General features: G+C 34.2%; 1 protein-coding gene across 1 annotated transcript in view; it reads left to right on the top strand.

Annotated features, from left to right (window-relative positions):
* The window catches only part of LOC139523352 (coiled-coil domain-containing protein 191-like), a 69,804-nt gene that overhangs the window by 757 nt on the left and 52,469 nt on the right, over nucleotides 1-16,578 (top strand). Inside the window, exons 2-4 of the mRNA XM_071317243.1 lie at nucleotides 1,539-1,577; nucleotides 2,795-2,912; nucleotides 4,153-4,338. Coding sequence (XP_071173344.1) covers nucleotides 1,539-1,577; nucleotides 2,795-2,912; nucleotides 4,153-4,338 — 343 coding nt within the window. The remainder of the gene's footprint in view (nucleotides 1-1,538; nucleotides 1,578-2,794; nucleotides 2,913-4,152; nucleotides 4,339-16,578) is intronic.

Genomic DNA, 16,578 nt, shown 5'->3' with positions numbered 1-16,578 from the left:
ATATTTTAACTTCAAAATGGTTTAAAAAAGACACGGAAATACAGTAAATTAACTGTAATGTTTCCGATTTTGGTTCTGTTGTTATGGATTTTAGTTGTGACGATATTTATGTTAGGACATTATATAAAATGTAAACAAAGAAACGCAATGCATCAGGTAAAGTTAATTCATATCAAAGACAAAGAATTATTAAAAAAAAATGAAAAATTGGTATTCCTATATTTTACTATAATATGAGGCAGGCATAACCTGTGAATGGGGACGAAGTCTGTATGTATTATTTTTTTAATTCAATCACGTTGATAAAAGAAACCGAAATACCGTACGTAGCGTTCCCGATTTTGATTCTGTTGTTAGGGAATTTTAGCTGTGACGTTCTTTAAGTTATGACGTCATATTCGATGTAAACAAAAGAAACGCTTTCATCAGGTAACGTTTTTTCATATCAAACAATTATTAAAATTGAATTTGTATTGAGATCCAATCTTATATTTTACTAGACTGATAAATATGTTTTTTTTTCAAAGTCTCATGCAAACAAGACGGATATCTGCGCAAAAGCGGAGAAAACCGGAACAGGAAGTAGATCTGAATAAAAAAGTTAACGATTTTGAGTTCATTAGTAGAATGAAAAATTCGGGAAATTTTCCCGATTTTTTTTTTTTTTTTTTTTTTTATTGATTTTTCTACCGTAATTGGGGACTTCGTCCCCATACTACTCAGAGTCTCACGACAACGAGACCGGAAGAAGGAAGTACATTTCTGCGTTCTGTGCAAATGCAGGAATTAAAAAAAGCAAAAAAAAAAAGAAGTTTGAAACAATTTTGAGTTCATTAGTACAATGAAAATTTTCACGATTTTTTTTAATTTTTAATTTTTTATTGATTTTTCTACTGTAATAGAGGACTTCATCCCCATACTATGATATTTATATCTGACATTGACACCTAATACAATATGCAAAGACATGATATTCATCCCAGGGCCATAAAACACAGTGGTATATATTGGTCATAACATTCCGAACATACTGTCCTTTAACATTTCCAGAACTTTTTCCATGAAATATATATATGCCTTAATATTTAATTTACAAAATGAACTTATACTTGTCAAGAAAACAAGTCATTACAATGTTTGTTTTAAACATCTTTGAATCCTTAATATTTTCCTAATCAGACAGGTGAAATGATTCTCATGAACATGATGTAAAAACATTTATATGTAAATGTGACTTCAACAAACAAACAAAAATCTTCAAGATAAAGAAATAGTATATTAAAAAAAAATGATTTCCTCCATTTTAATCTTATGTTTTAATGATGAATTAAGTGACTGCTTACAGTCAACAGCACATATTTACACTGATTGCAGAAATCACAGACAAACACATTGTTTCACAGTATCCTTTACATTTGTTTGTTTCATACACCATTGAACATTGATTCTTTTGAATATTTAAATTTTTATGAATTTTGTGTGAATGATTTATTGCCAGAAAGCTTTAAAAATGTTAATTTCCTTAATTTCTTTTTCAGAAAGTGACCACTAATAATGACATACAGGACTGGATTAAGGTAAGCTGTTATCATGATTTAGAACACTACAGGCAGAAAAAGTTTTGTTGTCATACCTTTTTATAGACTGCTTTGGGTTTTTTTAACGAAAGATTGCATAAAAGAGCAATCAAAACCCTATTGTACTGACTTCACATCTAAATATATATCACTAAATTGTACCTTGGAGATGCACAAACTATTGTGCATTGATCATTACATTCTATACATTCTGTCCATCAACATTTTCAGAAATTGTCTCTATGAAATATATGCCTTGATATTCAAGTTACAAAATGAACTTATACTTGTCAAGGAAATAACACAACTTGTGCAAGGTGCTGGAATCTTAATATTTGTTCTAAAAAATATCAATGATGTCTTCGTTAAGAACTACAACCATTTACTTTATACAAGTTTTTATCAGTTTTATTTGATTAAAATGATTTTAATTACCCGCTTGACATTAACTCTATGTTGAGTTGCATACATACATTGTACATTTATGGTAATGATAAAAAAGGATCTTCAACTCTTGTTCAACAAATCAAATTTTAAGGGAGTTTTATCTTACATGTTCTACACATATATTTTGGCTTCTATATATTTTAGCAAGGAAATGAGACCATACCAAGGCAATAACAGAAATATGAGTTGAAGATAAACAATATCACAGCAATTAGAAAAATGCTGAAAAGCATGAAAAGACAAACAATATTATGCAAAAACTCCTCAGAAAACTAAAGAATTAGCAACTTAACCCCCCCCCCCCAAATTTTTTTTTTTTTTTTAAATTGATAAACTCAAGTGGTAATCAGATCCTGCTCAACCCCTTATTTCTCATGCCAATGAAAAATAGTTCATGAATCATTTTTGACTTTTATCAATGTGTTTTAGTTTTATTTGATTTCACACACAAATAATTACTTACCAAATATCAGTTTTGATTTGTTAGCTAAAATTAGATTGGTTAGAAAAGGTATAGTATTTGGAACATATCCAGGACACTGACAGGAGAAGATATTTAATTACAGTATGGGTATTGCAGACCTGATCATCAGTAATTTTTTCATGTTGACATAACTAAGTTATTATATTTCAAAGCACTCTGTACCTTTTTTAAAGGTTTTACTTGTTAAACTTTGAACTTGTAAAGTTATGAAAGACTGGCTTTTGAAAAAATAAAATGACCCATTGTTATACTTATGATATAGATTGATTTGATTATTTTTTTTTAGAAAGTTGAGGATGCTTCTAATCAGGCAGCAGATGCTGTCTTTGGGGACAAAAAGAAAAAAGCAACAGCTTTGAGAAATGTTGATCAACTTAGAGAACATGATGATTCCCATTCTGAGGGTAAATTTCTATCAATATGTGTAGTCTGTACTTAAACATTTTATGCACTACCTGTACATTTTGTTTTTTTGTTATCATATATATATAGAATAATAGGTATTTTCGTTTTTGATACTGACTATATCTGACATGTGGAATATCTAGACGAGCCTGTTAGGGCGAGTTGAGATATTCCACATGATATAGTCAGTATCAAAAACGAACCTACCTATTATTCTGTTTATCAGTAATTATGACGTCACACAATGTATTGCCTAATATTTTCAGTGATACAGCCAGTACGTTGAGACTCGAAAATGTTAGGCAGTAAAATCAAAGGGAAAATATATGAATTACCGATAAATTGTTTTATTGTCCTTTTTGAAGAAATAAACTGTTCCCTAATGAAACAAAGCTGATTTAAAAAGGGACTGTTAATGTGAACTATGCTGAAAATAGTTGAATACAGATTTAAGTATACTTAGATCAAAAAGTTTACTTACATTGCATAATTACTATAATTTTGATACATCAAATCATTCATGGGTATAAATGTAACAGTATCCCATGATAAGGGGTAAAATGTTTCATATGATACACAAGGTCAATCCACAATATTTAACCATAAAGATTAAATACACCACAGAGTGTAGGCTTTATCATGTTTATATGGATAACACCAAAAACAAACCACTGAAGAACAGACATTTTATGATATACAATAGAATATCCGTCGTTCTACACTTGGGATGACAACCACAGAAATAATAACTGGTGATCAGGTTCATAAAGTATCTTCTACCTTACAACTTTTTTTTTAGGGAATCAGTCTTTACGATGAACTTTAAAATTTTCAGGCCCTGATCTCAAATTTTGGATTTTTTTGTTAGATTTTGTTGGCCTGCAGAGATAATTTTTACAGGCCCTAGAGCAATTTTACAAGCTTGGGCTACTGGGCCTGTGGATTAGCATGAAGACTGAGGAATAAATCTGAATCAATCTTTCTTCTCAAGGCCACAGGCAATCAATGAAAACTTCTATTTATTATAAAGATTGTGATATATAGCATATATAGGGACAACACACTCAAAAGGATTCACAGTCTGCTACATTGTAAGTGAAATGAAATCAGTTTATCACAAAATAGGAAGAAATTCCTGGTTTAACAATGTTTAAGATTAGAATGTTTAAACTTTAAAAGAAACAAAATACATAAATCGTCATGGAATTAAATTTTTTTTAACAATTCTAAATATTTCAGCTCAGGAACTACTTTCACAATGGGTGAATGATAAGATCCGATTGGACAATGATATGGATGACTTTGATGATGAACCTTGGAATAAAAGGTCATTAGAAGTAAAAAAGGAATGGGACCACCTTGTAGACTATAATAATGAGGAGTATGGAATGAATTACTACAGGAAACAATACAAGGATGAGGAAGGTAAGATTGTCTCCCTTGTTTAATGGGACCACCTTATGAACTATAATAATGAAGAGTATGGAATGAATTACTACAGGAAACAATACAAGGATGAGGAAGGTAAGATTGTCTCCCTTGTTTAATGGGACCACCTTGTAGACTATAATAATGAGGAGTATGGAATGAATTACTACAGGAAACAATACAAGGATGAGGAAGGTAAGATTGTCTCCCTTGTTTAATGGGACCACCTTATGAACTATAATAATGAGGAGTATGGAATGAATTACTACAGGAAACAATACAAGGATGAGGAAGGTAAGATTGTCTCCCTTGTTTAATGAGACCACCTTATGAACTATAATAATGAGGAGTATGGAATGAATTACTACAGGAAACAATACAAGGATGTGGAAGGTAAGATTGTCTCCCTTGTTTAATGAGACCACCTTGTAGACTATAATAATGAGGAGTATGGAATGAATTACTACAGGAAACAATACAAGGATGAGGAAGGTAAGATTGTCTCCCTTGTTTAATGGGACCACCTTATGAACTATAATAATGAGGAGTATGGAATGAATTACTACAGGAAACAATACAAGGATGAGGAAGGTAAGATTGTCTCCCTTGTTTAATGAGACCACCTTATGAACTATAATAATGAGGAGTATGGAATGAATTACTACAGGAAACAATACAAGGATGAGGAAGGTAAGATTGTCTCCCTTGTTTAATGAGACCACCTTATGAACTATAATAATGAGGAGTATGGAATGAATTACTACAGGAAACAATACAAGGATGAGGAAGGTAAGATTGTCTCCCTTGTTTAATGGGACCACCTTATGAACTATAATAATGAGGAGTATGGAATGAATTACTACAGGAAACAATACAAGGATGAGGAAGGTAAGATTGTCTCCCTTGTTTAATGGGACCACCTTATGAACTATAATAATGAAGAGTATGGAATGAATTACTACAGGAAACAATACAAGGATGAGGAAGGTAAGATTGTCTCCCTTGTTTAATGGGACCACCTTGTAGACTATAATAATGAGGAGTATGGAATGAATTACTACAGGAAACAATACAAGGATGAGGAAGGTAAGATTGTCTCCCTTGTTTAATGAGACCACCTTATGAACTATAATAATGAGGAGTATGGAACGAATTACTACAGGAAACAATACAAGGATGAGGAAGGTAAGATTGTCTCCCTTGTTTAATGGGACCACCTTATGAACTATAATAATGAGGAGTATGGAATGAATTACTACAGGAAACAATACAAGGATGAGGAAGGTAAGATTGTCTCCCTTGTTTAATGAGACCACCTTATGAACTATAATAATGAGGAGTATGGAATGAATTACTACAGGACACAATACAAGGATGAGGAAGGTAAGATTGTCTCCCTTGTTTAATGGGACCACCTTGAAGACTATAATAATGAAGAGTATGGAATGAATTACTACAGGAAACAATACAAGGATGAGGAAGGTAAGATTGTCTCCCTTGTTTAATGGGACCACCTTGTAGACTATAATAATGAGGAGTATGGAATGAATTACTACAGGACAGGATGAAGAAGGTAAGATTGTCTCCCTTGTTTAATGGGACCACCTTGTAGACTATAATAATGAAGAGTATGGAATGAATTACTACAGGAAACAATACAAGGATGAAGAAGGTAAGATTGTCTCCCTTGTTTAATGGGACCACCTTGTAGACTATAATAATGAGGAGTATGGAATGAATTACTACAGGAAACAATACAAGGATGAGGAAGGTAAGATTGTCTCCCTTGTTTAATGGGACCACCTTATGAACTATAATAATGAGGAGTATGGAATGAATTACTACAGGAAACAATACAAGGATGAGGAAGGTATGATTGTCTCCCTTGTTTAATGGGACCACCTTGTAGACTATAATAATGAGGAGTATGGAATGAATTACTACAGGAAACAATACAAGGATGAAGAAGGTAAGATTGTCTCCCTTGTTTAATGGGACCACCTTATGAACTATAATAATGAAGAGTATGGAATGAATTACTACAGGAAACAATACAAGGATGAGGAAGGTAAGATTGTCTCCCTTGTTTAATGGGACCACCTTATGAACTATAATAATGAGGAGTATGGAATGAATTACTACAGGAAACAATACAAGGATGAGGAAGGTAAGATTGTCTCCCTTGTTTAATGGGACCACCTTATGAACTATAATAATGAGGAGTATGGAATGAATTACTACAGGAAACAATACAAGGATGAGGAAGGTAAGATTGTCTCCCTTGTTTAATGGGACCACCTTGTAGACTATAATAATGAGGAGTATGGAATGAATTACTACAGGAAACAATACAAGGATGAGGAAGGTAAGATTGTCTCCCTTGTTTAATGGGACCACCTTATGAACTATAATAATGAGGAGTATGGAATGAATTACTACAGGAAACAATACAAGGATGAGGAAGGTAAGATTGTCTCCCTTGTTTAATGGGACCACCTTATGAACTATAATAATGAGGAGAATGGAATGAATTACTACAGGAAACAATACAAGGATGAGGAAGGTAAGATTGTCTCCCTTGTTTAATGGGACCACCTTGTAGACTATAATAATGAGGAGTATGGAATGAATTACTACAGGAAACAATACAAGGATGAGGAAGGTAAGATTGTCTCCCTTGTTTAATGGGACCACCTTATGAACTATAATAATGAGGAGTATGGAATGAATTACTACAAGAAACAATACAAGGATGAGGAAGGTAAGATTGTCTCCCTTGTTTAATGGGACCACCTTATGAACTATAATAATGAGGAGTATGGAATGAATTACTACAGGAAACAATACAAGGATGAGGAAGTTAAGATTGTCTCCCTTGTTTAATGAGACCACCTTGTAGACTATAATAATGAAGAGTATGGAATGAATTACTACAGGAAACAATACAAGGATGAGGAAGGTAAGATTGTCTCCCTTGTTTAATGGGACCACCTTATGAACTATAATAATGAGGAGTATGGAATGAATTACTACAGGAAACAATACAAGGATGAGGAAGGTAAGATTGTCTCCCTTGTTTAATGGGACCACCTTGTAGACTATAATAATGAGGAGTATGGAATGAATTACTACAGGAAACAATACAAGGATGAGGAAGGTAAGATTGTCTCCCTTGTTTAATGGGACCACCTTGTGAACTATAATAATGAGGAGTATGGAATGAATTACTACAGGAAACAATACAAGGATGAGGAAGGTAAGATTGTCTCCCTTGTTTAATGGGACCACCTTATGAACTATAATAATGAAGAGTATGGAATGAATTACTACAGGAAACAATACAAGGATGAGGAAGGTAAGATTGTCTCCCTTGTTTAATGGGACCACCTTGTAGACTATAATAATGAGGAGTATGGAATGAATTACTACAGGAAACAATACAAGGATGAGGAAGGTAAGATTGTCTCCCTTGTTTAATGGGACCACCTTATGAACTATAATAATGAGGAGTATGGAATGAATTACTACAGGAAACAATACAAGGATGAGGAAGGTAAGATTGTCTCCCTTGTTTAATGGGACCACCTTATGAACTATAATAATGAGGAGTATGGAATGAATTACTACAGGAAACAATACAAGGATGAGGAAGGTAAGATTGTCTCCCTTGTTTAATGAGTCCACCTTGTAGACTATAATAATGAGGAGTATGGAATGAATTACTACAGGAAACAATACAAGGATGAGGAAGGTAAGATTGTCTCCCTTGTTTAATGGGACCACCTTGTAGACTATAATAATGAGGAGTATGGAATGAATTACTACAGGAAACAATACAAGGATGAGGAAGGTAAGATTGTCTCCCTTGTTTAATGAGACCACCTTATGAACTATAATAATGAGGAGTATGGAATGAATTACTACAGGAAACAATACAAGGATGAGGAAGGTAAGATTGTCTCCCTTGTTTAATGGGACCACCTTGTAGACTATAATAATGAGGAGTATGGAATGAATTACTACAGGAAACAATACAAGGATGAGGAAAGTAAGATTGTCTCCCTTGTTTAATGGGACCACCTTGTAGCAGTGTTCTCCCCAGAAATTTTGGATAGCATCACATTTTGCGTAAAAAAAAATAACTGTATTTTTTTTAATGTTGTTTGTCGCGTCGCGTTGATGCTCTTTTTCCTTTATACTTTTTAGTTTATATTGTTCAATTCATAACTGAGAATACAATTAAACTATAACCACAAAAACAGTTGTTTCAGTTTATGTCTTCTTTATTCATTTATAGTTACAGAATTGTTTTTTTCCTCTTGTGCCAAATAAAAATAAATATGTGGTTTCAGTTACCCAACAATAAGTCAAATGAATGAATGGTTCATTATAGTGCAACCTGTATATATACAAAACTAAATTATCTAGTACACAAAATTAACTGCTTTTTATATTATATCAATTAAAGATAAAGTAGCAAAAGAAGCAAAAAAAATCAATTTAAAAACTTTTTTTATCATGTTTATGAAATTCATTGTTTCATGCCACTCAATGAATTAGTCCCAGTTGTTTCTTATCTTTACATCAAAATCATATGTATTTTTAACAAAGTTATCTAACAAATAGTCTGGTAATGCGTAGTTTTTTCTCTTGGTTTAATTTTTCTGTCTACTGTTCATCTGTTGTCATTATCGTGAAAATGCGGATTTTTGTCATATCTGGTCCGGATCCGATCCGTAGTTTACACATAAATGTGCAATGGCGGCCGTAGTAAAATTTACGAAAATGAGTCCGAGAATAAACATTGTTTGACAAGAGATTGTGAATGAATAAGACGCTTTTAATGCATTAAATGGATTAAACATAAACTGAAGTCAATTATGATAACTTTTTAAAGAAGTATTAAACTTATTTTAGCTCTAAACCAAAATTCTCGCTCTCGTATTACCGGAAGAGAAAGAAAGTAATTTTTGGAGAGTTGCACAAATAAACGACCTTTTAAAAAAAATAAAAATCGTTTCAATCTTTGAAATTTCGTAATACAAAACGTAGATTTCGAATTGTTTTGTGATTGCATTTTTCCATGTCGATATTGGTGATTGCAGACACGTGGTATTAGTCATGTCACAAGTGTCAGCTTGGGATATTCGCATCCAAACAGTTATCACCCTGAGGGCAATTAACACCTAGCTATTTAATCTCTTAATTGCCTTTAGTGTCCGACTTAAAGGGATTACAATTAAAGGTGATATAATTTTTATGATCATAATCGATAATAGATGAAAGTTCAAAATTGAGGACAAGGAAAATAGCATCTTCATAATAATTATAGCGTCGCGGAAATTATTATAGCATCACGGTGAAAAAATATAGCGTCGCGGTACCGCGACGCTAAAACGGCCTGGGGAGAACACTGTGTAGACTATAATAATGAGGAGTATGGAATGAATTACTACAGGAAACAATACAAGGATGAAGAAGGTAAGATTGTCTCCCTTGTTTAATGAGACCACCTTATGAACTATAATAATGAGGAGTATGGAATGAATTACTACAGGAAACAATACAAGGATGAGGAAGGTAAGATTGTCTCCCTTGTTTAATGAGACCACCTTATGAACTATAATAATGAGGAGTATGGAATGAATTACTACAGGAAACAATACAAGGATGAGGAAGGTAAGATTGTCTCCCTTGTTTAATGGGACCACCTTATGAACTATAATAATGAGGAGTATGGAATGAATTACTACAGGAAACAATACAAGGATGAGGAAGGTAAGATTGTCTCCCTTGTTTAATGGGACCACCTTGTAGACTATAATAATGAGGAGTATAGAATGAATTACTACAGGAAACAATACAAGGATGAGGAAGGTAAGATTGTCTCCCTTGTTTAATGGGACCACCTTGTGAACTATAATAATGAAGAGTATGGAATGAATTACTACAGGAAACAATACAAGGATGAGGAAGGTAAGATTGTCTCCCTTGTTTAATGGGACCACCTTGTGAACTATAATAATGAAGAGTATGGAATGAATTACTACAGGAAACAATACAAGGATGAAGAAGGTAAGATTGTCTCCCTTGTTTAATGGGACCACCTTGTAGACTATAATAATGAGGAGTATGGAATGAATTACTACAGGAAACAATACAAGGATGAGGAAGGTAAGATTGTCTCCCTTGTTTAATGGGACCACCTTGTAGACTATAATAATGAGGAGTATAGAATGAATTACTACAGGAAACAATACAAGGATGAGGAAGGTAAGATTGTCTCCCTTGTTTAATGGGACCACCTTATGAACTATAATAATGAGGAGTATGGAATGAATTACTACAGGAAACAATACAAGGATGAGGAAGGTAAGATTGTCTCCCTTGTTTAATGGGACCACCTTATGAACTATAATAATGAGGAGTATGGAATGAATTACTACAGGAAACAATACAAGGATGAGGAAGGTAAGATTGTCTCCCTTGTTTAATGGGACCACCTTATGAACTATAATAATGAGGAGTATGGAATGAATTACTACAGGAAACAATACAAGGATGAGGAAGGTAAGATTGTCTCCCTTGTTTAATGGGACCACCTTGTAGACTATAATAATGAGGAGTATAGAATGAATTACTACAGGAAACAATACAAGGATGAGGAAGGTAAGATTGTCTCCCTTGTTTAATGGGACCACCTTGTGAACTATAATAATGAAGAGTATGGAATGAATTACTACAGGAAACAATACAAGGATGAGGAAGGTAAGATTGTCTCCCTTGTTTAATGGGACCACCTTGTGAACTATAATAATGAAGAGTATGGAATGAATTACTACAGGAAACAATACAAGGATGAAGAAGGTAAGATTGTCTCCCTTGTTTAATGGGACCACCTTGTAGACTATAATAATGAGGAGTATGGAATGAATTACTACAGGAAACAATACAAGGATGAGGAAGGTAAGATTGTCTCCCTTGTTTAATGGGACCACCTTGTAGACTATAATAATGAGGAGTATAGAATGAATTACTACAGGAAACAATACAAGGATGAGGAAGGTAAGATTGTCTCCCTTGTTTAATGGGACCACCTTGTAGACTATAAAAATGAGGAGTATGGAATGAATTACTACAGGAAACAATACAAGGATGAGGAAGGTAAGATTGTCTCCCTTGTTTAATGGGACCACCTTATGAACTATAATAATGAGGAGTATGGAATGAATTACTACAGGAAACAATATAAGGATGAGGAAGGTAAGATTGTCTCCCTTGTTTAATGGGACCACCTTGTAGACTATAATAATGAGGAGTATGGAATGAATTACTACAGGAAACAATACAAGGATGAGGAAGGTAAGATTGTCTCCCTTGTTTAATGGGACCACCTTATGAACTATAATAATGAGGAGTATGGAATGAATTACTACAGGAAACAATATAAGGATGAGGAAGGTAAGATTGTCTCCCTTGTTTAATGGGACCACCTTATGAACTATAATAATGAGGAGTATGGAATGAATTACTACAGGAAACAATACAAGGATGAGGAAGGTAAGATTGTCTCCCTTGTTTAATGGGACCACCTTATGAACTATAATAATGAGGAGTATGGAATGAATTACTACAGGAAACAATATAAGGATGAGGAAGTTAAGATTGTCTCCCTTGTTTAATGAGACCACCTTATGAACTATAATAATGAGGAGTATGGAATGAATTACTACAGGAAACAATACAAGGATGAGGAAGGTAAGATTGTCTCCCTTGTTTAATGGGACCACCTTATGAACTATAATAATGAGGAGTATGGAATGAATTACTACAGGAAACAATACAAGGATGAGGAAGGTAAGATTGTCTCCCTTGTTTAATGAGACCACCTTATGAACTATAATAATGAGGAGTATGGAATGAATTGCTACAGGAAACAATACAAGGATGAGGAAAGTAAGATTGTCTCCCTTGTTTAATGGGACCACCTTATGAACTATAATAATGAGGAGTATGGAATGAATTACTACAGGAAACAATACAAGGATGAGGAAGGTAAGATTGTCTCCCTTGTTTAATGGGACCACCTTATGAACTATAATAATGAGGAGAATGGAATGAATTACTACAGGAAACAATACAAGGATGAGGAAGGTAAGATTGTCTCCCTTGTTTAATGGGACCACCTTGTAGACTATAATAATGAGGAGTATGGAATGAATTACTACAGGAAACAATACAAGGATGAGGAAGGTAAGATTGTCTCCCTTGTTTAATGGGACCACCTTGTAGACTATAATAATGAGGAGTATGGAATGAATTAATACAGGAAACAATACAAGGATGAGGAAGGTAAGATTGTCTCCCTTGTTTAATGGGACCACCTTGTAGACTATAATAATGAGGAGTATGGAATGAATTACTACAGGAAACAATACAAGGATGAGGAAGTTAAGATTGTCTCCCTTGTTTAATGGGACCACCTTATGAACTATAATAATGAGGAGTATGGAATGAATTACTACAGGAAAAAATACAAGGATGAGGAAAGTAAGATTGTCTCCCTTGTTTAATGGGACCACCTTATGAACTATAATAATGAAGAGTATGGAATGAATTACTACAGGAAACAATACAAGGATGAGGAAGGTAAGATTGTCTCCCTTGTTTAATGGGACCACCTTGTAGACTATAATAATGAGGAGTATGGAATGAATTACTACAGGAAACAATACAAGGATGAGGAAGGTAAGATTGTCTCCCTTGTTTAATGGGACCACCTTATGAACTATAATAACGAGGAGTATGGAATGAATTACTACAGGAAACAATACAAGGATGAGGAAGGTAAGATTGTCTCCCTTGTTTAATGGGACCACCTTGTAGACTATAAAAATGAGGAGTATGGAATGAATTACTACAGGAAACAATACAAGGATGAGGAAGGTAAGATTGTCTCCCTTGTTTAATGGGACCACCTTATGAACTATAATAATGAGGAGTATGGAATGAATTACTACAGGAAACAATACAAGGATGAGGAAGGTAAGATTGTCTCCCTTGTTTAATGGGACCACCTTGTGAACTATAATAATGAGGAGTATGGAATGAATTACTACAGGAAACAATATAAGGATGAGGAAGTTAAGATTGTCTCCCTTGTTTAATGAGACCACCTTATGAACTATAATAATGAGGAGTATGGAATGAATTACTACAGGAAACAATACAAGGATGAGGAAGGTAAGATTGTCTCCCTTGTTTAATGAGACCACCTTATGAACTATAATAATGAGGAGTATGGAATGAATTACTACAAGAAACAATACAAGGATGAGGAAGGTAAGATTGTCTCCCTTGTTTAATGAGACCACCTTATGAACTATAATAATGAGGAGTATGGAATGAATTGCTACAGGAAACAATACAAGGATGAGGAAAGTAAGATTGTCTCCCTTGTTTAATGGGACCACCTTATGAACTATAATAATGAGGAGTATGGAATGAATTACTACAGGAAACAATACAAGGATGAGGAAGGTAAGATTGTCTCCCTTGTTTAATGGGACCACCTTATGAACTATAATAATGAGGAGAATGGAATGAATTACTACAGGAAACAATACAAGGATGAGGAAGGTAAGATTGTCTCCCTTGTTTAATGGGACCACCTTGTAGACTATAATAATGAGGAGTATGGAATGAATTACTACAGGAAACAATACAAGGATGAGGAAGGTAAGATTGTCTCCCTTGTTTAATGGGACCACCTTGTAGACTATAATAATGAGGAGTATGGAATGAATTAATACAGGAAACAATACAAGGATGAGGAAGGTAAGATTGTCTCCCTTGTTTAATGGGACCACCTTGTAGACTATAATAATGAGGAGTATGGAATGAATTACTACAGGAAACAATACAAGGATGAGGAAGTTAAGATTGTCTCCCTTGTTTAATGGGACCACCTTATGAACTATAATAATGAGGAGTATGGAATGAATTACTACAGGAAAAAATACAAGGATGAGGAAAGTAAGATTGTCTCCCTTGTTTAATGGGACCACCTTATGAACTATAATAATGAAGAGTATGGAATGAATTACTACAGGAAACAATACAAGGATGAGGAAGGTAAGATTGTCTCCCTTGTTTAATGGGACCACCTTGTAGACTATAATAATGAGGAGTATGGAATGAATTACTACAGGAAACAATACAAGGATGAGGAAGGTAAGATTGTCTCCCTTGTTTAATGGGACCACCTTATGAACTATAATAACGAGGAGTATGGAATGAATTACTACAGGAAACAATACAAGGATGAGGAAGGTAAGATTGTCTCCCTTGTTTAATGGGACCACCTTGTAGACTATAAAAATGAGGAGTATGGAATGAATTACTACAGGAAACAATACAAGGATGAGGAAGGTAAGATTGTCTCCCTTGTTTAATGGGACCACCTTATGAACTATAATAATGAGGAGTATGGAATGAATTACTACAGGAAACAATACAAGGATGAGGAAGGTAAGATTGTCTCCCTTGTTTAATGGGACCACCTTGTGAACTATAATAATGAGGAGTATGGAATGAATTACTACAGGAAACAATACAAGGATGAGGAAGGTAAGATTGTCTCCCTTGTTTAATGGGACCACCTTATGAACTATAATAATGAGGAGTATGGAATGAATTACTACAGGAAACAATACAAGGATGAGGAAGGTAAGATTGTCTCCCTTGTTTAATGTAACAGCCTTGTAGACTATAATAATGAGGAGTATGGAATGAATTACTACAGGAAACAATACAAGGATGAGGAAGGTAAGATTGTCTCCCTTGTTTAATGGGACCACCTTGTAGACTATAATAATGAGGAGTATGGAATGAATTACTACAGGAAACAATACAAGGATGAGGAAGGTAAGATTGTCTCCCTTGTTTAATGGGACCACCTTATGAACTATAATAATGAGGAGTATGGAATGAATTACTACAGGAAACAATACAAGGATGAGGAAGGTAAGATTGTCTCCCTTGTTTAATGGGACCACCTTATGAACTATAATAATGAGGAGTATGGAATGAATTACTACAGGAAACAATACAAGGATGAGGAAGGTAAGATTGTCTCCCTTGTTTAATGTAACAGCCTCGTAGACTATAATAATGAGGAGTATGGAATGAATTACTACAGGAAACAATACAAGGATGAGGAAGGTAAGATTGTCTCCCTTGTTTAATGGGACCACCTTGTAGACTATAATAATGAGGAGTATGGAATGAATTACTACAGGAAACAATACAAGGATGAGGAAGGTAAGATTGTCTCCCTTGTTTAATGGGACCACCTTATGAACTATAATAATGAGGAGAATGGAATGAATTACTACAGGACACAATACAAGGATGAGGAAGGTATGATTGTCTCTCTTGTTTAATGGGACCACCTTATGAACTATAATAATGAGGAGTATGGAATGAATTACTACAGGACACAATACAAGGATGAGGAAGGTAAGATTGTCTCCCTTGTTTAATGAGACCACCTTATGAACTATAATAATGAGGAAAATGGAATGAATTACTACAGGAAACAATACAAGGATGAGGAAGGTAAGATTGTCTCCCTTGTTTAATGAGACCACCTTATGAACTATAATAATGAGGAGTATGGAATGAATTACTACAGGAAACAATACAAGGATGAGGAAGGTAAGATTGTCTCCCTTGTTTAATGGGACCACCTTATGAACTATAATAATGAGGAGTATGGAATGAATTACTACAGGACACAATACAAGGATGAGGAAGGTAAGATTGTCTCTCTTGTTTAATGGGACCACCTTATGAACTATAATAATGAGGAGTATGGAATGAATTACTACAGGAAACAATACAAGGATGAGGAAGGTAAGATTGTCTCCCTTGTTTAATGGGACCACCTTATGAACTATAATAATGAGGAGTATGGAATGAATTACTACAGGAAACAATACAAGGATGAGGAAGGTAAGATTGTCTCCCTTGTTTTAATGGGACCACCTTATGAACTATAATAATGAGGAGAATGGAATGAATTACTACAGGAAACAATACAAGGATGAGGAAGGTAAGATTGTCTCCCTTGTTTAATGAGACCACCTTATGAACTATAATAATGAGGAGTATGGAATGAATTACTACAGGAAACAATACAAGGATGAGGAAGGTAAGATTGTCTCCCTTGTTTAA

This window comes from Mytilus edulis, chromosome 5 (genome assembly GCF_963676685.1).
Source record: "Mytilus edulis chromosome 5, xbMytEdul2.2, whole genome shotgun sequence".
Taxonomy (NCBI): domain Eukaryota; kingdom Metazoa; phylum Mollusca; class Bivalvia; order Mytilida; family Mytilidae; genus Mytilus; species Mytilus edulis.
This window is presented reverse-complemented; position numbering and strand designations above follow the sequence as displayed.